Source organism: Phocoena sinus, chromosome 1 (genome assembly GCF_008692025.1).
Source record: "Phocoena sinus isolate mPhoSin1 chromosome 1, mPhoSin1.pri, whole genome shotgun sequence".
NCBI lineage: Eukaryota > Metazoa > Chordata > Mammalia > Artiodactyla > Phocoenidae > Phocoena > Phocoena sinus.
The window spans coordinates 32455973-32473046 of record NC_045763.1 but is presented as its reverse complement, the minus strand read 5'-3'; the positions used below and the strand labels follow the sequence as shown (position 1 = coordinate 32473046).

General features: G+C 44.6%; 1 protein-coding gene across 2 annotated transcripts in view; it reads left to right on the top strand.

Annotated features, from left to right (window-relative positions):
* Positions 1-5383, top strand: part of TRIT1 (tRNA isopentenyltransferase 1) — a 43650-nt gene extending 38267 nt beyond the window's left edge. For both annotated transcript variants that reach the window (XM_032641596.1, XM_032641607.1), the window contains exons 9-11: positions 1454-1563; positions 1884-2001; positions 4563-5383. In XM_032641596.1, coding sequence (XP_032497487.1) covers positions 1454-1563; positions 1884-2001; positions 4563-4732 — 398 coding nt within the window. In that variant the 3' untranslated portion in view covers positions 4733-5383. The remainder of the gene's footprint in view (positions 1-1453; positions 1564-1883; positions 2002-4562) is intronic.
* Positions 5384-17074: the final 11691 nt, after the last annotated feature.

Below are 17074 nucleotides of genomic sequence, written 5' to 3'. Positions count from 1 at the left end.
ACAAAGTTCCCTACTACAAATTTCTAATGCAGCTTCTCTTCTCCGCAGGGCTAACAATTAGTCTGTAACAAAAGATGGGTTTTTGGGATAATGATTTGGAACTTCTTCCTGTGGTAAAGCCACAATAACTCGCCCATCTCTGAGTCATGAGGGCTTGATGGCACAGTGCATCGTATGCCCGTTCCTCATTCATGTGTATGCCGGCGCAGTCCTGGTGCTAGGGTGAAAGGCACAGCTGCCCTGTAAATCAGGAGCCGTGTGTGATTGGCCAAGGGCTGGTCTGCTGGGGTAAGGTTCTGGCAAGAAGCCAGAGGGACTTCCCCACCCCAGCTTGGCCTTGGACCCAAGCCAGAAATAGCAGCTGGGAGCCGAGAACTTGTTGAAAGGTACTTAGACAGGGCACAGAAGCCCAACAAAGGACTTAGAGGGGAAAGGAAAATATAGAGTGGCCTGGAAACAGGTGCAGAGCTTAGCCAAGGCCAGGTGTGCTGTGGATGCTGCCTGCACCCTCCCAGTCTCACCTTTCCGTGTGGTGGCAGGTGCAGCCCAGTCCAGTTTATGAAGAATCTTATTTGTGGTTGGCACTATCAAAAGGCCAGCACCTGCCAGCCGTTGGCATTCTGAGGACTTTGATGTTTTTGTCCATGGGGCAATGCTCTTTGCCTTTAGGCAACTGACTTAACCTGGATGTGGAAGGCAATTTAGTGTATCCACATACTGGGGAAGCTACAAGCAGAGACTAAACATAGTTGGCTCAGATGGATGAAATGCTTATAGCTATACTTCCGGCTACCTCCAGTCTTATCTCCCTTCAGAAGTATTCACCAAAGGGTATTTCTTGAATACTCCTCTAGATCTGTTTCTTAGAAACAGGGCTCAACTAGTTCAATTCCAAGGCTTTTTTCTAATTTTCAGATTCAGCAGCTCACTGGTTGATACTCTGCTGTTGCCAGCCCACGATTATCAGTATGGTATTAATGAGTTTCGTGAATGCTAGACTGCTGAAGGGATGTATACAAACCTGAGACTAAAGAAAGCTGTGAACTCTTTTGCCACAGAGTGACATCACTGTAAGATGATATGGACCTTAGAACAGGCACTCACTTCAAGCCGCTAATTGCCTCCTGTCACGTGCTACCTTTATATTGTAGCCCATACAGTGGTCACTAGAGCTGTTACTCTATATTGTTTTCCTGACTGATCTGGAAGATCCTACACCTGAGACTCTGGATTATACAGCTAGACTTATTGGCTGCAGACCAGTCAACCCTCTGGGTCTTTCTTGGATTGTGTGTAGCTGTTTGGTTCATGTTTCTGGTTAGATTGAATGGCATGGTCAGAATGTTTATTTCTTTGACCCCATATGTTTCCCTTGAGGATTTTGGAGTCCTAGGAGCAGAATAGATTGGGTCTTGGAGGCTGACCTCTCACAGCTTTTCTTTGTCGTCATTAGGACCTGGTCCCAGTGTTCCCCCAGTATATGGCTTAGAAGTGTCTGACGTCTCGAAGTGGGAAGAGTCTGTTCTTGAACCTGCTCTTGAAATTGTGCGAAGTTTCATCCAGGTGATTATTAATCATGGTACTGTCTATTGTCTGGTTCTCACAAAGCTTTCCTTTGCTGACACCTTTGTTGCTATTCTGGGAACCAAGCATTCTTTTCCGTGGAATAGAGCAGAAGGCTGCTTTTAAATCCTTGGAGGCTGCATTTCTACTTTCACTTTCAGAAAGGTTGTTGTTAAAATCTCTTCACAGCCCACCTGCTCTCTGGGATGAGAAAAAGGAATCTTGGGAAAATCTCACTCCTCTTAATATCAGAGTATAATATCCAAATCTCTTTGAATCAAATGCTTCTCCCCCATCCCTGCCTTTTTTTTTTTTTTCAGGGCCGCAAGCCTGCAGCTACTCCAGTAAAGATGCCAAGCAGTGAAACTGAGAACAAGAGAAGTTATCACATGTGTGACCTCTGTGATCGAATCATCATTGGGGACCGTGAATGGGCAGGTAGAGTCTAGGATAGAGAAATCTGTAAGGGTGGATCACACTGACTTCATGAAAAATTTAAGGTCTTTGGTAGGTTGAATGCTGGAGTCTGCTTGTTTGTAAAAAAAAAAAAAAAAAAAAAAGACCAGATTCCTCTAACAGCCTTTGTTCAAATTTCATGGAGAGGCCTTCTCAAACGGGAGAGTTATCTCTGTATTCTCAATTTCAAAGGAAGATCATATGCCCTCTAGCTTCAGCTAGAGTAGATATTTTACTGAGAGGTCTGCAGTTAACTTGCCAGAGCTCCTTTGACTTTCATGATCCTGCCTGAGTAGTTTCTTGGTCTCATGTTTAGACCTCAGTGGGGGTGAGGTAGGATTGTAAGGGAAGCCAGGCAACTCACCCAAGAGGCCAAAGGAGCAGAAACAGCTGGGAGGGAACAGGAAGTGCAGTTACTCCTCCTGAGTACATTCTTCAAAAGTGGTGTCTCTCCAGTAACTTTTAAGGTAATACGTTGAAATGGTGTTGGTTGCAAAAACTGTGATGAAAAGTGTTAAGGGAAACTGTGTGAAAGCAAGACGGTTAGACACGCCAAAAGACGGTGGTCAAAGGGTATGTACTGTCTTCTTCATAAGGCGCTCCTGACCAACCCAGGAACAGCCCTGCACCGAGGTTCTAGTTCCCTGTTTCAGAGCCTGGATCTGTCTTTGCCATAGAGTCACACTGCACTCCCCTGTTGGATTTCTGCAGTAATCCAGCAAAGCTCAAAAGGGCCTTAGCCTCTAAGCCTTGAATTTACATTGTATTTAGAAACTTGTTGAAGGCTCACTCCTTTTAGGCACAAGCAGGGCTTGTATTTTACCCAGCGGCTGGAATCCCGTTCAGAGTACTGCTTTGCATGGCATTCTCATAGAAGTGGATTTTTTCCCCCATACCAACCAATAGAACGATTAGTTCTATTAACTGTTAACGCTGGCAAAATGAACTGCATTGTCAGAGACTGGGGATAGCTGTGATTGCCCAAGCAGCAGAAGAAGCCTCAATTATCGTTGGTTCATAATGATGAAAGGGGAAGAGAAAGAGAGTGTCTGATTGTTTTTTCTAAAGGAAACTTAGTGGTTTGATTTGTCGAATGTCCTTCAGGGATTGCCACAGAGAAGCAACATTTGTGAGCCTTTGTGAGCGTAGCTTGTGTAAGCCCTTCTATAGTGCCATCTGTCAAGTCCTTGCTCTCCCATCTCCTGCTGCCATGGAGAGTCAGTCCAGAAGGCCACTTTTTGCCGTAGGCTCTAGCTGGAGACAAAGCTGACTTTTTTCCTCAAGTAAACTTTTCCTTGACTTCTAACCTCTTCCTTACCTACTTTTGCTTCCCAATCCCTAAAAATGATGTTTTAAGTAAGTATAAAAGAACTTAATCTCGTTGTCTATCTTTATAGGTGTTTCCAGATAAGATTTCCTTGAAAAAGAACAGGATGGTAAAAAGGAGCTTGTGTGAGTTAGTCAGAAGCTGAGAACTGTCTTTGGGGTGAGAGGTCAGAAATTGATATCAGCCAATAGTAGCTTTTCAGCTTTACTGCTTCTGTGGATCCTTGAAAGGGATCATCAGAAAAGAATACTTGCTGTGATCTCTCTGGTGCATTGTGTGCTGGAGAATGCGAGTATCTGGGTTAGTCATTCAGATGGCTTATCTGACCCAGGCATGGGGATGTCACATCAGGAGGGGCAACCTGAGCGAGCTGGTTAAGAAGAGGGAAGGGCGGCTCTGGGTATTGTAGGCCTGAACCACCTGTCCTGCAATACAGATAAGAATTTGGATTTGTAGCTTATTTATTTATGTATGTATTTATGGCTGCGTTGGGTCTTCGTTGCTGCGTGCAGGCTTTTCTCTAGTTGCGGCGAGCGGGGGCTGCTCTTCGTTGCGGTGTGCAAGCTTCTCATTGCTTCTCTTGTTGTGGAGTATGGGCTCTAGGCGCACGGGCTTCAGTAGTTGTGGCATGCAGGCTCAGCAGTTGTGGCGCATGGGCTTAGTTGCTCCGCGGCCTGTGGGATCTTCCCGGACCAGGGCTCGAACCCATGTCCCCTGCACTGGCAGGCGGATTCTTAACCACCGGGCCACCAGGGAAGCCCTGGATTTGGAACTTTTGAGATGTGTGAGTTGAAATGTATCTGTAACAGGCAGCCCTATATGGGAAAATTGAGTCTGGAGCCCTGTTCTGGAAAATTGACTCGCTTTTTGAGCTATAGGTAATCCGAAGAGCTTACCTGCTGTGTGACCTAGGACACAATGTAAGACCTCTGAAATCAGTCTCTTCCTGTATAAAATGAGCTGAATAATACTGTCCCGCAAGATTGTTGTGTGGATTTAGTGATATAAAGCCCCCAGCAGTTATACGTGATATGTGGTAGCTAGTTTGCTAGCTAGCTGGCCATATGACTTATTCTTCTCTTAAAAATGCTAAGCAGCTGTACCAGTACATGTGTTGATCCTGTTATTGTTAAAGAAAAGGATTGTTTAGTTAATTTTGTATGCTTCCAAGATTAGTTGTAGAAAATCCTAATTTTTTTTGTTTGTTTTGCCTTAGCACACATGAAATCCAAGTCCCACTTGCACCAACTGAAGAAAAGAAGAAGGTTGGACTCAGATGCCATCACTACCATAGAAAGTCAGAGTATTTCCCCAGACCATGATAAAGAGCTTAAAGAAAAGGGATCCCTAGGGCAGAATGATGAAGAGCTGAAATCCAGCGTTTAAGGGACTTGTCCAGTGGCCTTTGCAAACGTGGCGGGGGTCCAGTTCTTTCATTCAGTGGTGTGGTTTTATTTATTTATTTCTTTTCTTTTTTTTTTTTTAGTGGTGTGGTTTTAACCTCTCATGTTCTCTGTCATGGAAACAGCAGGCCTTGTTAGCTCCTGTGTGGCTGATATGTCTGGTCTGGTAATGAGTTTGGGAAGGGCTTTTTTTTTTCTTTTAACCTTAAAGTTTCTATTTTTGAAAGAGGCACAGATTGCACTTTTTTACATTTGATCTTTTTGGTGATGAATACTGGGATTTACTGTATCCCTTAAAAAAAAGTTTTATGTCCTTGACTCTGGCTGGAAATATCTAATTTCCAGACACTTGTAAAGATGATTGAGTCATTGTGAGCCACAATTCAAGAGTTCTGGATTTGGGTGAATGGCAGTAAAGGATCAGCCCCAGTGAGATAATTAAGTGAACCAAACCAGTTTTTGGAATTCCATGGAGACGGAGAGAATCAGACTGAGGTGATTGTGACATGGAACTTGAAAACTGAAGACTGACATTTGTTGAGCTCCTCCTGTGTGATAATCACTGCTATCTTTCTATTGAGTTAGGAGACTATATTTTTATTGAAAGTTAAATAAAGAAAAAGTTTGCAAGAACCTCTCTAGTCCTTAAAAAGATGTTTATGTTCATGTCTAACTTACATACAGTATGCTTTGTTTTCAACATGAGAGCTTTTTCTCAAAGTCGATGTTCTTAATATGCTATCTATTTGTTTATTTAGCACATGTTTATTGAGCACTTACTATATTCCTGGAAAACATCTGGAGAGGATCTTTTTTTTTTATAGGAGATTTGTTATCTCCAGTTGAAGCTCTCTTATTGGAGTGACCTGAGCTACCAGCAACGTGAGTAGACATATATATATGAATATAACATAAGATTAAACATTTTTAAGTTTGCAGTTCAGCAGCGTTTATGTTGTGCAACCAAAACTTTTTCATCACCCCAAACAGAAACTCTGCACCCCATTAAGCAGTAACTCCTCACTCAAGCAGTATTTTATTTGTTCTGAATCTACTATATGAGAGGCCCTAGAGTAGGCTAGAGGGATACAGAGATACAATGAAATGTGGTTCTTGCTTTCAGGGAGCTTGTAAATATCTTATATATACACAGACAACAAATTTAGGTAAGAGACTATCAAAGACCGTAAGAGCTGTATAGAATTTCACTTTGGAGGGAAGAGGGGAGGGATCATGGAAGAAGGTGCATTTCTGCGGGACCTGAAAAAGCAGTTCTTTGTGAATGTATGTGAGCTAGCTATGCAAAAGTTTTATTTTTTCACTAGATTTTTTTACATAGTTCAATTTTCAAAAATAATATAAAAAGACAAAGACATTCATTGAGAAATCTCACTCCTACCTCCATCCCCTTCTCCTCCCATAGATAACCACTTATTAGTTTTTTTACATACCTCTCAAGTGTTTTTTTAAGTATCAATAAATATGAACAAATACAAATATATATTCTTATTTCTTCCCCTTACCCAAAAGATAACAAAGAGCACATACTGTCTTTATCCGTTACCTTACCTGTTGGCAGTACCTGGGTGTGCATGGGTTTCCCCTGCCTCCTCTGGTAGGTCTCCCGTTTCTGTTCTTTACCACCCTCCCAAGGGTCCCCCAGTTGAGCACAGGCCATAAGCATACTGAACTTCATTCAGATGCCAGGGTTAGGCCAAAACCAGCCTCTGAGGAAATCTTAAGCTATGGCCAGCCCTTTCATTCAGCCAGCAGGTATTTTAGAACTTACTATGTGCCAGGTGCTGTGCTGGACTCTGGGAATTCAATGATCAAAAAAGTCCACATTGATCAAATAATTACAGCTGTAATAAGGGCTATAAAGAAAGGACACTCGCGGTGAGTGCAGGTAATCCACAGTCCTGCCCGTGCTTGGTGTGTGGGGGTGTGTGGGGGGTGGGGAGGTGTGTGTCGAGGTGCGTGGTGTGACACAGCAGGATGCTGGGGCAGGAGTCTGAAGCCAAGACTGCACGTGGTACCCCGTGGTCTGGAAAGCTGGGCTTCTCAACTTGACTTCAGTGGTTTCTCCTCCCCCAGTCTGTGGGATATCCTGGCCCCCTTGAGTTTTATTGAGACTTACCCACGTTAACTGATTTGAATCTCAAGAATAAATGTATTCTTTGGTCAGAGAAGAAATTGTCATTGAATCCACGTCATCTTATTCTTTAGATTAAATGTGTAATTTTCCCAATCAGTTTATTAACCACTTCAGGAGCTAATGGGGTGGGAAGCGGCATCTTCCCACTGGAAGTGGAGGTGAATACTTATTGTGAGCCAAGGGGGACCAAGCAGTTCATATACATTAGCTTCTCATACAGCCCCGGGAAAGAGACGCTGTTTCTATACATGTTTACCAATGGGGAAACGGGCTCAGCAAAGGCACCCAACTAGTAAGTGGCAAAGCCGGGATTGAGGCGAGGCCACAGAATTAAGAGTTCAAGCTGTTGAGCCCTGTGTTAAGGTGGCTGGTTTTAAGGAGGAACATTAGTCTCTGAAATGCTCTTCACACAAGTTGCTAAATATGTTTTAAAGCTTAAAAAAAAGTTTCAGTGGAGAAGCAGGAAAAACTAGTTTTAATAATCCTTCCTTAAAAACCTTTAATCCTTCCATCTGAAATACCTGGAGCAGTAACTTCTCGTTGAACTGACTCACTGCTATCTCTCTGGCAGTTGGAAATCAGGGATTTCTTGAAAAAGAAGAATCAAAGTGCCCAATATTTAACTAAGTTTAAGGCACTGTGGTTGTGCCTGCTACCCCTGTTCTTAGACTCAGCGGGATGGAATTCCTTTACCAGCAGCAGAGGGCCTGAGGAAGGCAGAACCCTCACTAGGAATCTCCTTGGTGCCCTGGCCTGAGGCACTGCCTTGAGGTGGATGTCCCCTGTCTGCCTGCTGCCCTCTGAATGACTTTGCTGTTGTACGTAGGGAAGGGAGTAGCTCTGTCTAATGATCTTCCTATATGTAGAGATGAAAGGCTCCTTAGCACCTTCTTGTATGGACGCGGAAACTGAGGCCCAAAACATGGATGTTCCACAGGCACAGAGCAAGTTGTGACAAAGCCAGAACAAGCCTGAGGTCTCCTCTCTCACTCAACTGCCCAATCTCATACCAAATCTCATTTGAGAGCAGGAAGGGGCCAGCTTTGGGCATTTTGTTCAGCCTGGAGTGAGGATAAGGAATGCCATTTTGTACCATCTTGCCTCAGATAATCCCTAGACAAGCAGAGCCTTTCAGCGCAGGTACCCAGAGTCTCCAGTCCATGGCGGTGCTATCTAAATGGCTTTGGCGGTTAATTCCAGCACTCAGCAAGCTATTAGGTCCATCTACCTCTGTCAGTAAAAACCTTTTCCCATCAGTTTTATTGAGAGATAATTGACAGATAAAGCAGAAATCTTGACTAGACTTTAGACACTTCTTGTAGTTCAGACAATGCTGTTTTAAGTAGGTAGGAAATACTTTGACTCCAGAAAGAGAGGTGGATTCTTAGTCTTTAAAATACTTTGCTTGTTTTTTAGGGCTCAGCAAAAGAACATTTCATCTATAGTCTAGGTACATGGTTTGAGCCTTTGTAATTCTCAGCAATTATTTATGTTCTTAGCCTCAATCCCACATTCTACAAAGAAGATTTTTCTGCTTAAAACAGCAGTACAGGGGCTTCCCTGGTGGCGCAGTAGTTGAGAGTCCGCCTGCCAGTGCAGGGGACACGGGTTCATGCCCCGGTCCAGGAAGATCCCACATGCCGCGGAGCGGCTGGGCCCGTGAGCCATGGCCGCTGAGCCTACGCGTCTGGAGCCTGTGCTCCGCAACGGGAGAGGCCACAACAGTGACAGGCCCACGTACCGCAAAAAAAAAAAAAAAAAAAAACAAAAAAAAAACAGTACAGCATTAAAACAACAACAATAAAAACACACAGAAAAAAAACACTAGAAAGTAAGCTTTTATGAATGCAGTAACCTGTCTCTATATCCCCAGCATCTAGAAAGTCAAATCTTTGTTGAATTAGTTGTGTGAAAGCCTCACAGCTAAGTGGATTTCTGCATAAATAATCTGCTTTAATTGTTAAATAGCTTTTAACTAAGATGAAGAAATCTTGGGATAGTAGCCACAGGAAGGAATTTCATTATTTGATTATCACCTACTTGGGTGGTTAGGGCTGTTTTCTGAAAAGATGGCTAACGGGTCATTGGTAAAGCTATTTTGAATACGTACAAAGGACGCTGCCTGGTTGTATTAGTTAGGGTAAAAGGCTAAGCTGCTGTAACAAAGAGACTCAACAATACAGTGGCTTAAAGAACAAAGAAGTTTGTTTCCTCCTCACATAACAACTCTGAGGGGAGTTAACATTTCCGAAGTGAGCGGTCCAGGTCAGTGGGGCAGCTCCACTCTAAGCGGTCGTTCAGGGACACAGATTCCCTGTATCATGTTGCCTCTCCACCCTCTGGGGGGCATTGTCAACACCTGCCTGGTTAAAGTTGGCTCATCTCTGGTTCCAGCCAGTGGGAAGGAGGCAAAGCGTGGAGCAGGCACGCCAGATGCCTTAAGGCCTGGACCCTGCAGTGGCACACATACTTCTGCTCACTTAATTTTGGCAAGAACTTAGTTACGTGGCCACACCTAACCTGCAAAGGCGGCTGAGAAATGTAGTCAAGCCAAGAAAGAATGGGAGAACAGATTTTGGTGGGCAACTTGGAGTCTCCACTAAATTAGTCTCATGGAAAGAACACTGGTTTAACTAATTAGCTCTGCTAGCTCGCTAGGGGCAAATCTCTCTATTTCCCCATCTGTGAAATTAGTGAGTTGTATGAGCTGACCTGAAATATTTCAAAAAGTAAAGCTTGACAAAATCTTGGCTGCTGAGATTTTAAGATGAGAATTAAAAATCGTTACAGTGAACATGAGACTGAGTGAGCCTTGGGGCCAATGGCTAATGCTCTAAAGATGGTGGAAAGGAAAGATGGAAGGTATTTTGGTGGTATTGCAGAATACCTGAACTAAGGGCTGTAACCATCTACCTCCAGACTTCTTTTGATGTGGGGGAAGAAAAAAGAAACTGCTATTTGTACCTGCAGCTGAAGGCTTTCCTGTCTTAATATGCGGTCTGTGCGGCCCTGGGAAGGTTGTTCAAGCAGCCTGAATTTCCTCGTATATAAAATGGAGTTATTACCTCCATTCCAGGGGACATTGTAAGGATTAAATGAGGTCCTTCTGAAAGCAGCATAGTGTTTGGCACTGCAGTGCCTAGTAAGTGGTTGGTATAAATTGGATTTATTTGCTTCATTGGGGAAAAAATTGTTAATGCTACTAAAGTGTTGGTTTATAGTATGGTGTCAGTTCCCAGAAGTTATCAGGGCAAGCTCTGACTCAAAACTGACTGGTTTGGTGGTCCACGGGGCTACTGGCTAAAAATGGGGCTACTGGCTAAAAATTGGGCCTCAGGCTTTATCTGTCATCCAACCAGGCTTCAGCTGTTAGTTGTTACTGTTTTTTGTTTTGTTTTTTTTTGCGGTACGCGGGCCTCTCACTGTTGTGGCCTCTCCCGTTGCAGAGCACAGACTCCGGATGCGCAGGCTCAGCGGCCATGGCTCACGGGCCTAGCCGCTCCGCGGCATGTGGGATCTTCCCAGACCGGGGCATGAACCCGTGTCCCCTGCATCGGCAGGCGGACTCTCAGCCACTGCGCCACCAGGGAAGCCCTGTTGTTGTTTTTTAATGCATATGATTTCTTCATGAGTTAGCTCATTTGCTCAAACAGTCTCATTCACCTGAAATGCCCTTTCCCCTACTCTTCACTTAGTGAACTCCTGCATATCCTTCAAGGCCCAGATCTGATGTCCTCTCCTTAGACAAAGCTTCCTTGGCTCCTTAGAGAGGTTTAGTTTTTCCTTCCTACGTGTTCCCATAGCAGTTTACTACATAATAGTAGCATATGGTACTACGTGCCAGGCATGTTCTAAGTAGTTTACATATAATTCATTTAGTCCTTACATCATCATTGTTGTTATTAGCTCTGTTTTTCAGTTGAAGAAACAGAGTAGAAGAGTTAAGTGATTTTCTGGAGGGCACGCTGGGATTTGAAACCAGGTGGGTGGCTCCAAAGTCTGTGTTCTTAGCTACCATATTCTTTTCCCTCCTCATTACTCTGCTACAGCACATATCACCTGTAACTATCTCATGCTCTCGTTGGAGAGTAAGTCCTGCCATGACGTGAGTCCTATCTTAAGGCAAATGTGAGGCACACAGTGGGTACCCAATAGATACTAAGGCTGGTTTAGACAGGACATGACTCCATGTCTAAATGTAAACATGGCTACTCTTCATTGGGTGTTTTGCTGTGTGTCAGGCATTTTGTGTTAAGTACATGCATACCTTATAATGATTTCTTTAAATGGACAAGGAAATTTATTATTCCCATTTTATAAACAGGCATATGTATACAGAGAGCTTAACGATGGTTGGCACAGAGTAGACATGCAAATATTTGCTGAGGACTAGAGAGAAAGTCCTGTGAGGACAGGAATTTTTGTCCACTGTTAACTGCTTTATCCCTGGCACCTACAAGGGGCCTGCTGCTTGAAAAGCACTCGGTAAACATTTCTTTCTTCCTTTTTTTTTTTCAATATTTGTTTATTTATGTGTTTATCTGTTTAGGCTATGCTGGGTCTCAGTTGCGGCACACGGGATCTTAGTTGGGGCATGCATGCAGGATCTAGTTCCCTGACCAGGGATTGAACCCGGGCCCCCTGCATTGGGAGCACAGAGTCTTACCCACTGGACCACCAGGGAAGTCCCTAAACATTCCTTGAGGGGGGATATGAAGCCAGTTTGGGCTGCCTTAAAACCTGTGCTGTAACCATTAAGCTGTACTTCTCTAAAGGCATTCCTTTAGGGGTTTTCAGATGTACAAATTATTTATATCCCATCTATGTATAAGAAGGAATCTATGTATAAGAAGGAATGTATATGTATAAGAAGGAATCTATGTATAAGAAGGAATCTAGACAAGAAAAAGCAAGAAAAGATTCCTGAAGAAGTAACCCTCCTACTAAGATGTTTCTGTTAGGTAAGACTTACGGTTACAAATGAAACAAGCCAGGTTCAAATGACCTTAAGCAAAAAGGTGATCTTATGATAGGGTTATTGAGGTGCCTCATGAGATTCAAGCACAGGAAAGGATCAAGGCCCCAGGTACAGCCAGTACCACCTACCCTGGTGCTGTGGAGTCTCCCTCTCTTGTTTCTGCCATGCAAACAGGCTTTCTCTTTGGTGGGAGACAGGACTGCCCACAGCACCGAAGCTTTACCTCTTCCAGCTTTTACAGCTGAGAGATTGTGCTGCTGCTTTCTCTGGTTCTAAGTTCAAAAGTGCCGGGGTATCTCACACCCATTAGGACGGATTCTATTTAAAAACAAAAAACAAAAAATCCCAAGTGTTGATGAGGATATGGAGAGATTGGAACCCTTGTGTTGGTGGGAATGTAAAATGGTACAGCTGCTATGGATAACAGTCTGGTGGTTCCTAAAAAACTGAAAAATAGAATTGCCATAGGATCCAGTAATTCCATTTCTGGATATATACCCAAAAGAACTGAAAGCAGGGTCTTGAAGAGATTTTTGTACACCCACGTTCATAGCATTATTCACAGTAGTCCAGAAGGTTGAAATAACCTCCACGTGTCCATCGACAGGTGAATGGATAAACAAAATGTGGTAGATACATACAATGGAACGTTATTCAGCATTAAGAAGGAAATTGTGACACATGCTGCAACATGGATAGGCCTTGAGGATATTATGTTAGATGACATAAACCAGTCAAAAAAAGAGCAAATACTGGGGCTTCCCTGGTGGCGCAGTGGTTAAGAATCCGCCTGCCAATGCAGGGGACACGAGTTTGAGCCCTGGTCCAGGAAGATCCCACATGCCGCGGAGCAACTAAGCCCGTGTGCCACAACTACTGAACCTGCATTCTAGAGCCCGTGAGCCACAACAAGAGAAGCCACCGCGATGAGAAGCCCGCACACCGCAACGAAGAGTTGCCCCCGCAACTAGAGAAAGCCCGCGCGCAGCAAAAAAGACCCAGTGCAGCCAAAAATAAATAAATGTTTTAAAAAATAAAAACAACAACAACAACAAATACTGTATGTTTCCACTTATATGAAGTATCTAAAGTAGTCAAATTCATAGAGACAGAATGTGGAATGGAGGTTGCCAGGGCCTGGAGCAAGGAAGTGGGGAGTTGTTTAATGGGTATAGAGTTTCAGTTTTGCAAGATGGAAAAGCTCTGGAGATCGGTTGCAGAACAATATGAAGTGCTTAACACCACTGAACTGTTCACTTAAAAATGGCTAAGATAGTATATTTTATGTTACATGTATTTTACCACAATTAAAAAAAAAAAAAACAAAGAGTCCCAGGAAAGGGATTCATTAGCTTAGCTTGGGTCTGGCGTTTACCCTGAGGCCCATCAACCAGACTAGGATGGAGTCTTAAAAGGATAGGGCAGTTCCCATGGAAACCAAGTGGATGGAATGGAAGTGGAGTGATTTCCAGAGGTAGGGTGTGTGGGTTGCTGGGAGGGAGGGTAACTGGACAGACAAGCAGTGGGTATCCACTGTGGAGTAACTGCCTTCTGGTCAGCAAGACACTTGTTTTTTTTTTGTTTTTTTGCGGTACGCGGGCCTCTCACCGCTGTGGCCTCTCCTATTGCAGAGCACAGGCTCCAGACGCGCAGGCCCAACGGCCATGGCTCACGGGCCCAGCCGCTCCACGGCATGTGGGATCTTCCCAGACAGGGGCACGAACCCGTGTTCCCTGCATCGGCAGGCGGACTCTCAACCACTGTGCCACCAGGGAAGCCCAAGACACTTGCTTTTGTAGCAGCAGGGGTGGTCTTATGCTATGTCCAAACCACTGGGCTAGCACTTGCATTTATCTTCACCATCAGACATCTGTCATAGTCACTCCTTACATAGTTATAGCTCAGTATGGTTTTAACAGAGTTACATATCTCATTAGTCTTTGCCAAAAATCTTTGAAGTAGTTTCTACAAATGAAGAAACAGACTGATACTATTTAAGTGACTTAATGTAGGGTTGGTGTCAGTTGTTAAGGGACTAAAATCCAATTTGAACTAATTTAGGTATAAAGAAGGATTTATTGGCTCATGGAACCTATGGACAGTTGAACAACCAAGCCCCTCCTGGAGGGCAGGTCAGGTGCCTCTGGGCATCAGGAACAACTGCCACCAGGGACTCGCACCACCAACACCATCTGCCCCTCCTTTCTCTTCTCTGTATGCTGACTTCACTCTTTCCTCCACACCAACCAGTTGATCGCTGGAAGCTTCCACGCCTCACATCAGAAGTGGACCCGAGTCCAAAATTTAGAAATCCCAAGAAAGGACTCTGAGTAGAGCTGAATTCTGTTGTCCACCCCCTACCCCAGATTAATCAAGAGAACTAGTCACCCGAGAACTTGGCAACTCACTCTAGAACCTTAGGATTAGAATGGGGCTGGGGGAAGAAAACAGTTTTCAGAAAGAAGGAGGGGATGGGATTGATGCTGAGTAGAGCAAACCGTATGTGTCCACAGCAGTGACACAGAGCAAGTAAGTGGCAAATGAGGAGAGAAGCCCAAGTCTTCTGACTGCAGTCCTCAGTGGCACACACACACTAACTGCTGAGTACTTTTCATGCAAAAGGAAGGCCCTCTCTGTGCAAGGCCCCCAGGACAGTGCATCTCACCTGTGAGGCTGGGGTCAGCCTTTGAGTCACCAGATTTGGAGTGATGAGCCATCTGAAAGCAAGACTTGGACGAGAACCATTTAGGCCTGTATCTTTTCGGTCTGAGATTCCTGGTTATTATCAAGGGGATTGAGGGATAAAGATGATTATATAGATGTTATTTGTGGATTCAAAAATGTCTCTGGGCTTCCCTGGTGGCGCAGTGGTTGGGAGTCCGCCTGCCGATGCGGGGGACACGGGTTCGTGCCCCGGTCCGGGAGGATCCCACATGCCGCGGAGCGGCTGGGTCCGTGAGCCATGGCCGCTGAGCCTGCGCATCCGGAGCCTGTGCTCCGCAACGGGAGAGGCCACAACAGTGAGAGGCCCGTGTACCGCAAAAAAAAAAAAAAAAAAAAAGTCTCTGCGTCCTACTAGATCTGTATATTGAGGTAAAGTTGCATGACAACCAGTGAGTTCTTAATGGCAGACGGAAGTGCCAGCCCACCTCTTCAGATGTTCACAGAGTCCTCACATGCTTTTTAGATACTACCTTCTTGATAATGACACTCCTGCCTTTCATTTGTTTTAAATGTCAGCATGTAAAGAGAGCAGGGAATTCAGTGATCATATGGTTCAGTTTTCAAACTTGCTTTAGCTCTGGATCCTTTTTTTTCTTTCTCTAAGGAAAACCTCACCTGAATTCCAATATATAATATAGATAGGAACAGAGTGGCTTGGGGTCTTGGTGGGTCACGGGCCTCTGGACCCTCTGATTCAGTCTCCTCCCCTGTGGAACACACTTTGAAAATCACTGATCTAGAGTAGCCATTTTATTTCGCAGATGGAGAAGTTGAAGCTCAGAGAGGCTAAGTGGTCACCCACAACAGCACAAAGAGCAGTGGAGCTGTGACTGGAACCCTGGTCTCCTGGTTTACGAGTTGTGTTCTTTCTATTGTGTGATGCTGCTTCTAGCTATTTTGAATGAGCACTCCAAAAGAGTAGTTGTTTTTTTCTTCAGGCTCACAGTAACTTGAACTGGATTAACACGAAGGCAAGTCGAGAACTTTGGGAGCCTAATCCAATAAACAGATAAGAGCTTTATGATTAGGAATGTCTGTTTAAATTGTTCGACAGACTTATGCTTGCTCTTCACCATTTTAGGTGCTAGAGGTATATCAGTGAACAAGACAGTTCCTGTCTTCAAAGAAGTTCAAGTCTCTCAGGCTATTTCAGTGGGTGTGATAAATGCTATAATAGAGATGTCCAGGGAATGAATACTCATGATTGCACCTGACCCAGTTCAGAGGAGTCTGGGAAGACTTTCTGAGGAAATGACATCTAAGAAAACACCAGAAAAAGTGACAGGAGTGAGTCAGGTAGGGAAGTGTTAGGAGAAAGTCTGGAGAGGTCTGTAGGAACCAGGTCATAGAGGGCCCTGTAAACCATTAACCCCAAGAGAGCAACCTCAGACGTGTGTACTGGAGAAATCACTCTAATAGGCTGGAGACAGCCTGGAGACAATAGAGGCCGGGGGGATGGCTCTAGTATTTACCAGGTAGAATTGACAGGACTTGGTGATTGTGAGGAAGTAGAAGGGGTCAAGAATTGAGCAGTTGGTTGATGGTGGGTCCTTTGGCCAAGATGGAGAGCACTGGAGGAAGAGAATGTCTGAGGATTGGCCAGAGGCATCAGATGAGTTCAGTTGAGGACTTGTTGAGATTGAAGTGTCTGCAGAGAATCCTAATGGGAGGTACAGTAAGGAACTGGATATTCAGGTTGAGCCCGGAGAGAATTCTGGGAGATAGGGATCTCTAAGTCATCAGCACTCATGGTATTTGAAGCTGTGCGAGATGAGGTCACTGGAGCAGGGGGTGTAGTGAGAAGAGAAAAGGTCCAGAACGGAACTCGAGGAACATGGACAATTACATAAGAGGAGCTTGCATCGGAAACTGAGGAGTAGTGAGAGGGGAGAAACCGGGAGGCTGGGATCACTGAAAGAGTTTGAGAAGGGAGTGGGCAGCAGGGGAGAACGTGTAGAGAGGCCACATACGATAAGGAATGAGAAAAATTTCAGTGGATTTTAGTGATAACCCTGGCAAGGGAAGTGTCAGTGGATGGTTAGAAAGTGGAAGCCATATCTCAGAAGTTTGAGGAATAAACAGGAGGAGAGAGAGTGGCCATAGTGAGTGTGGTCTGATCTTTAAGTTACCAAAGGACGGAGAGAGCCAGTGGGAGGCTTGGAGTTGATGGTGTTTTCCTTTATTTCCGAGACACTGTCACATGTTTAAATGCTGCTTGGAAGGGCTAGTAGTTCTAAGTACTAGAAAATGGTTTCCTCCTTTTGTGAAAGATTTGGAGGAGCGTCGATACCAATGTGACAGAGCACCTCCTTGACACCGTCTACAGCTGGAGGTAGAGTGGCCAACTCGTCCTGTTTAGTCTGGGACTTTCCTGGTGTTGGCACGAAAAAGTGACATGTCCTGGGAAACCCCTCGGTCCGGGCAGACCAGGATGGTTGGTTACCCTGGATACAGACTTCCCTCCGTAA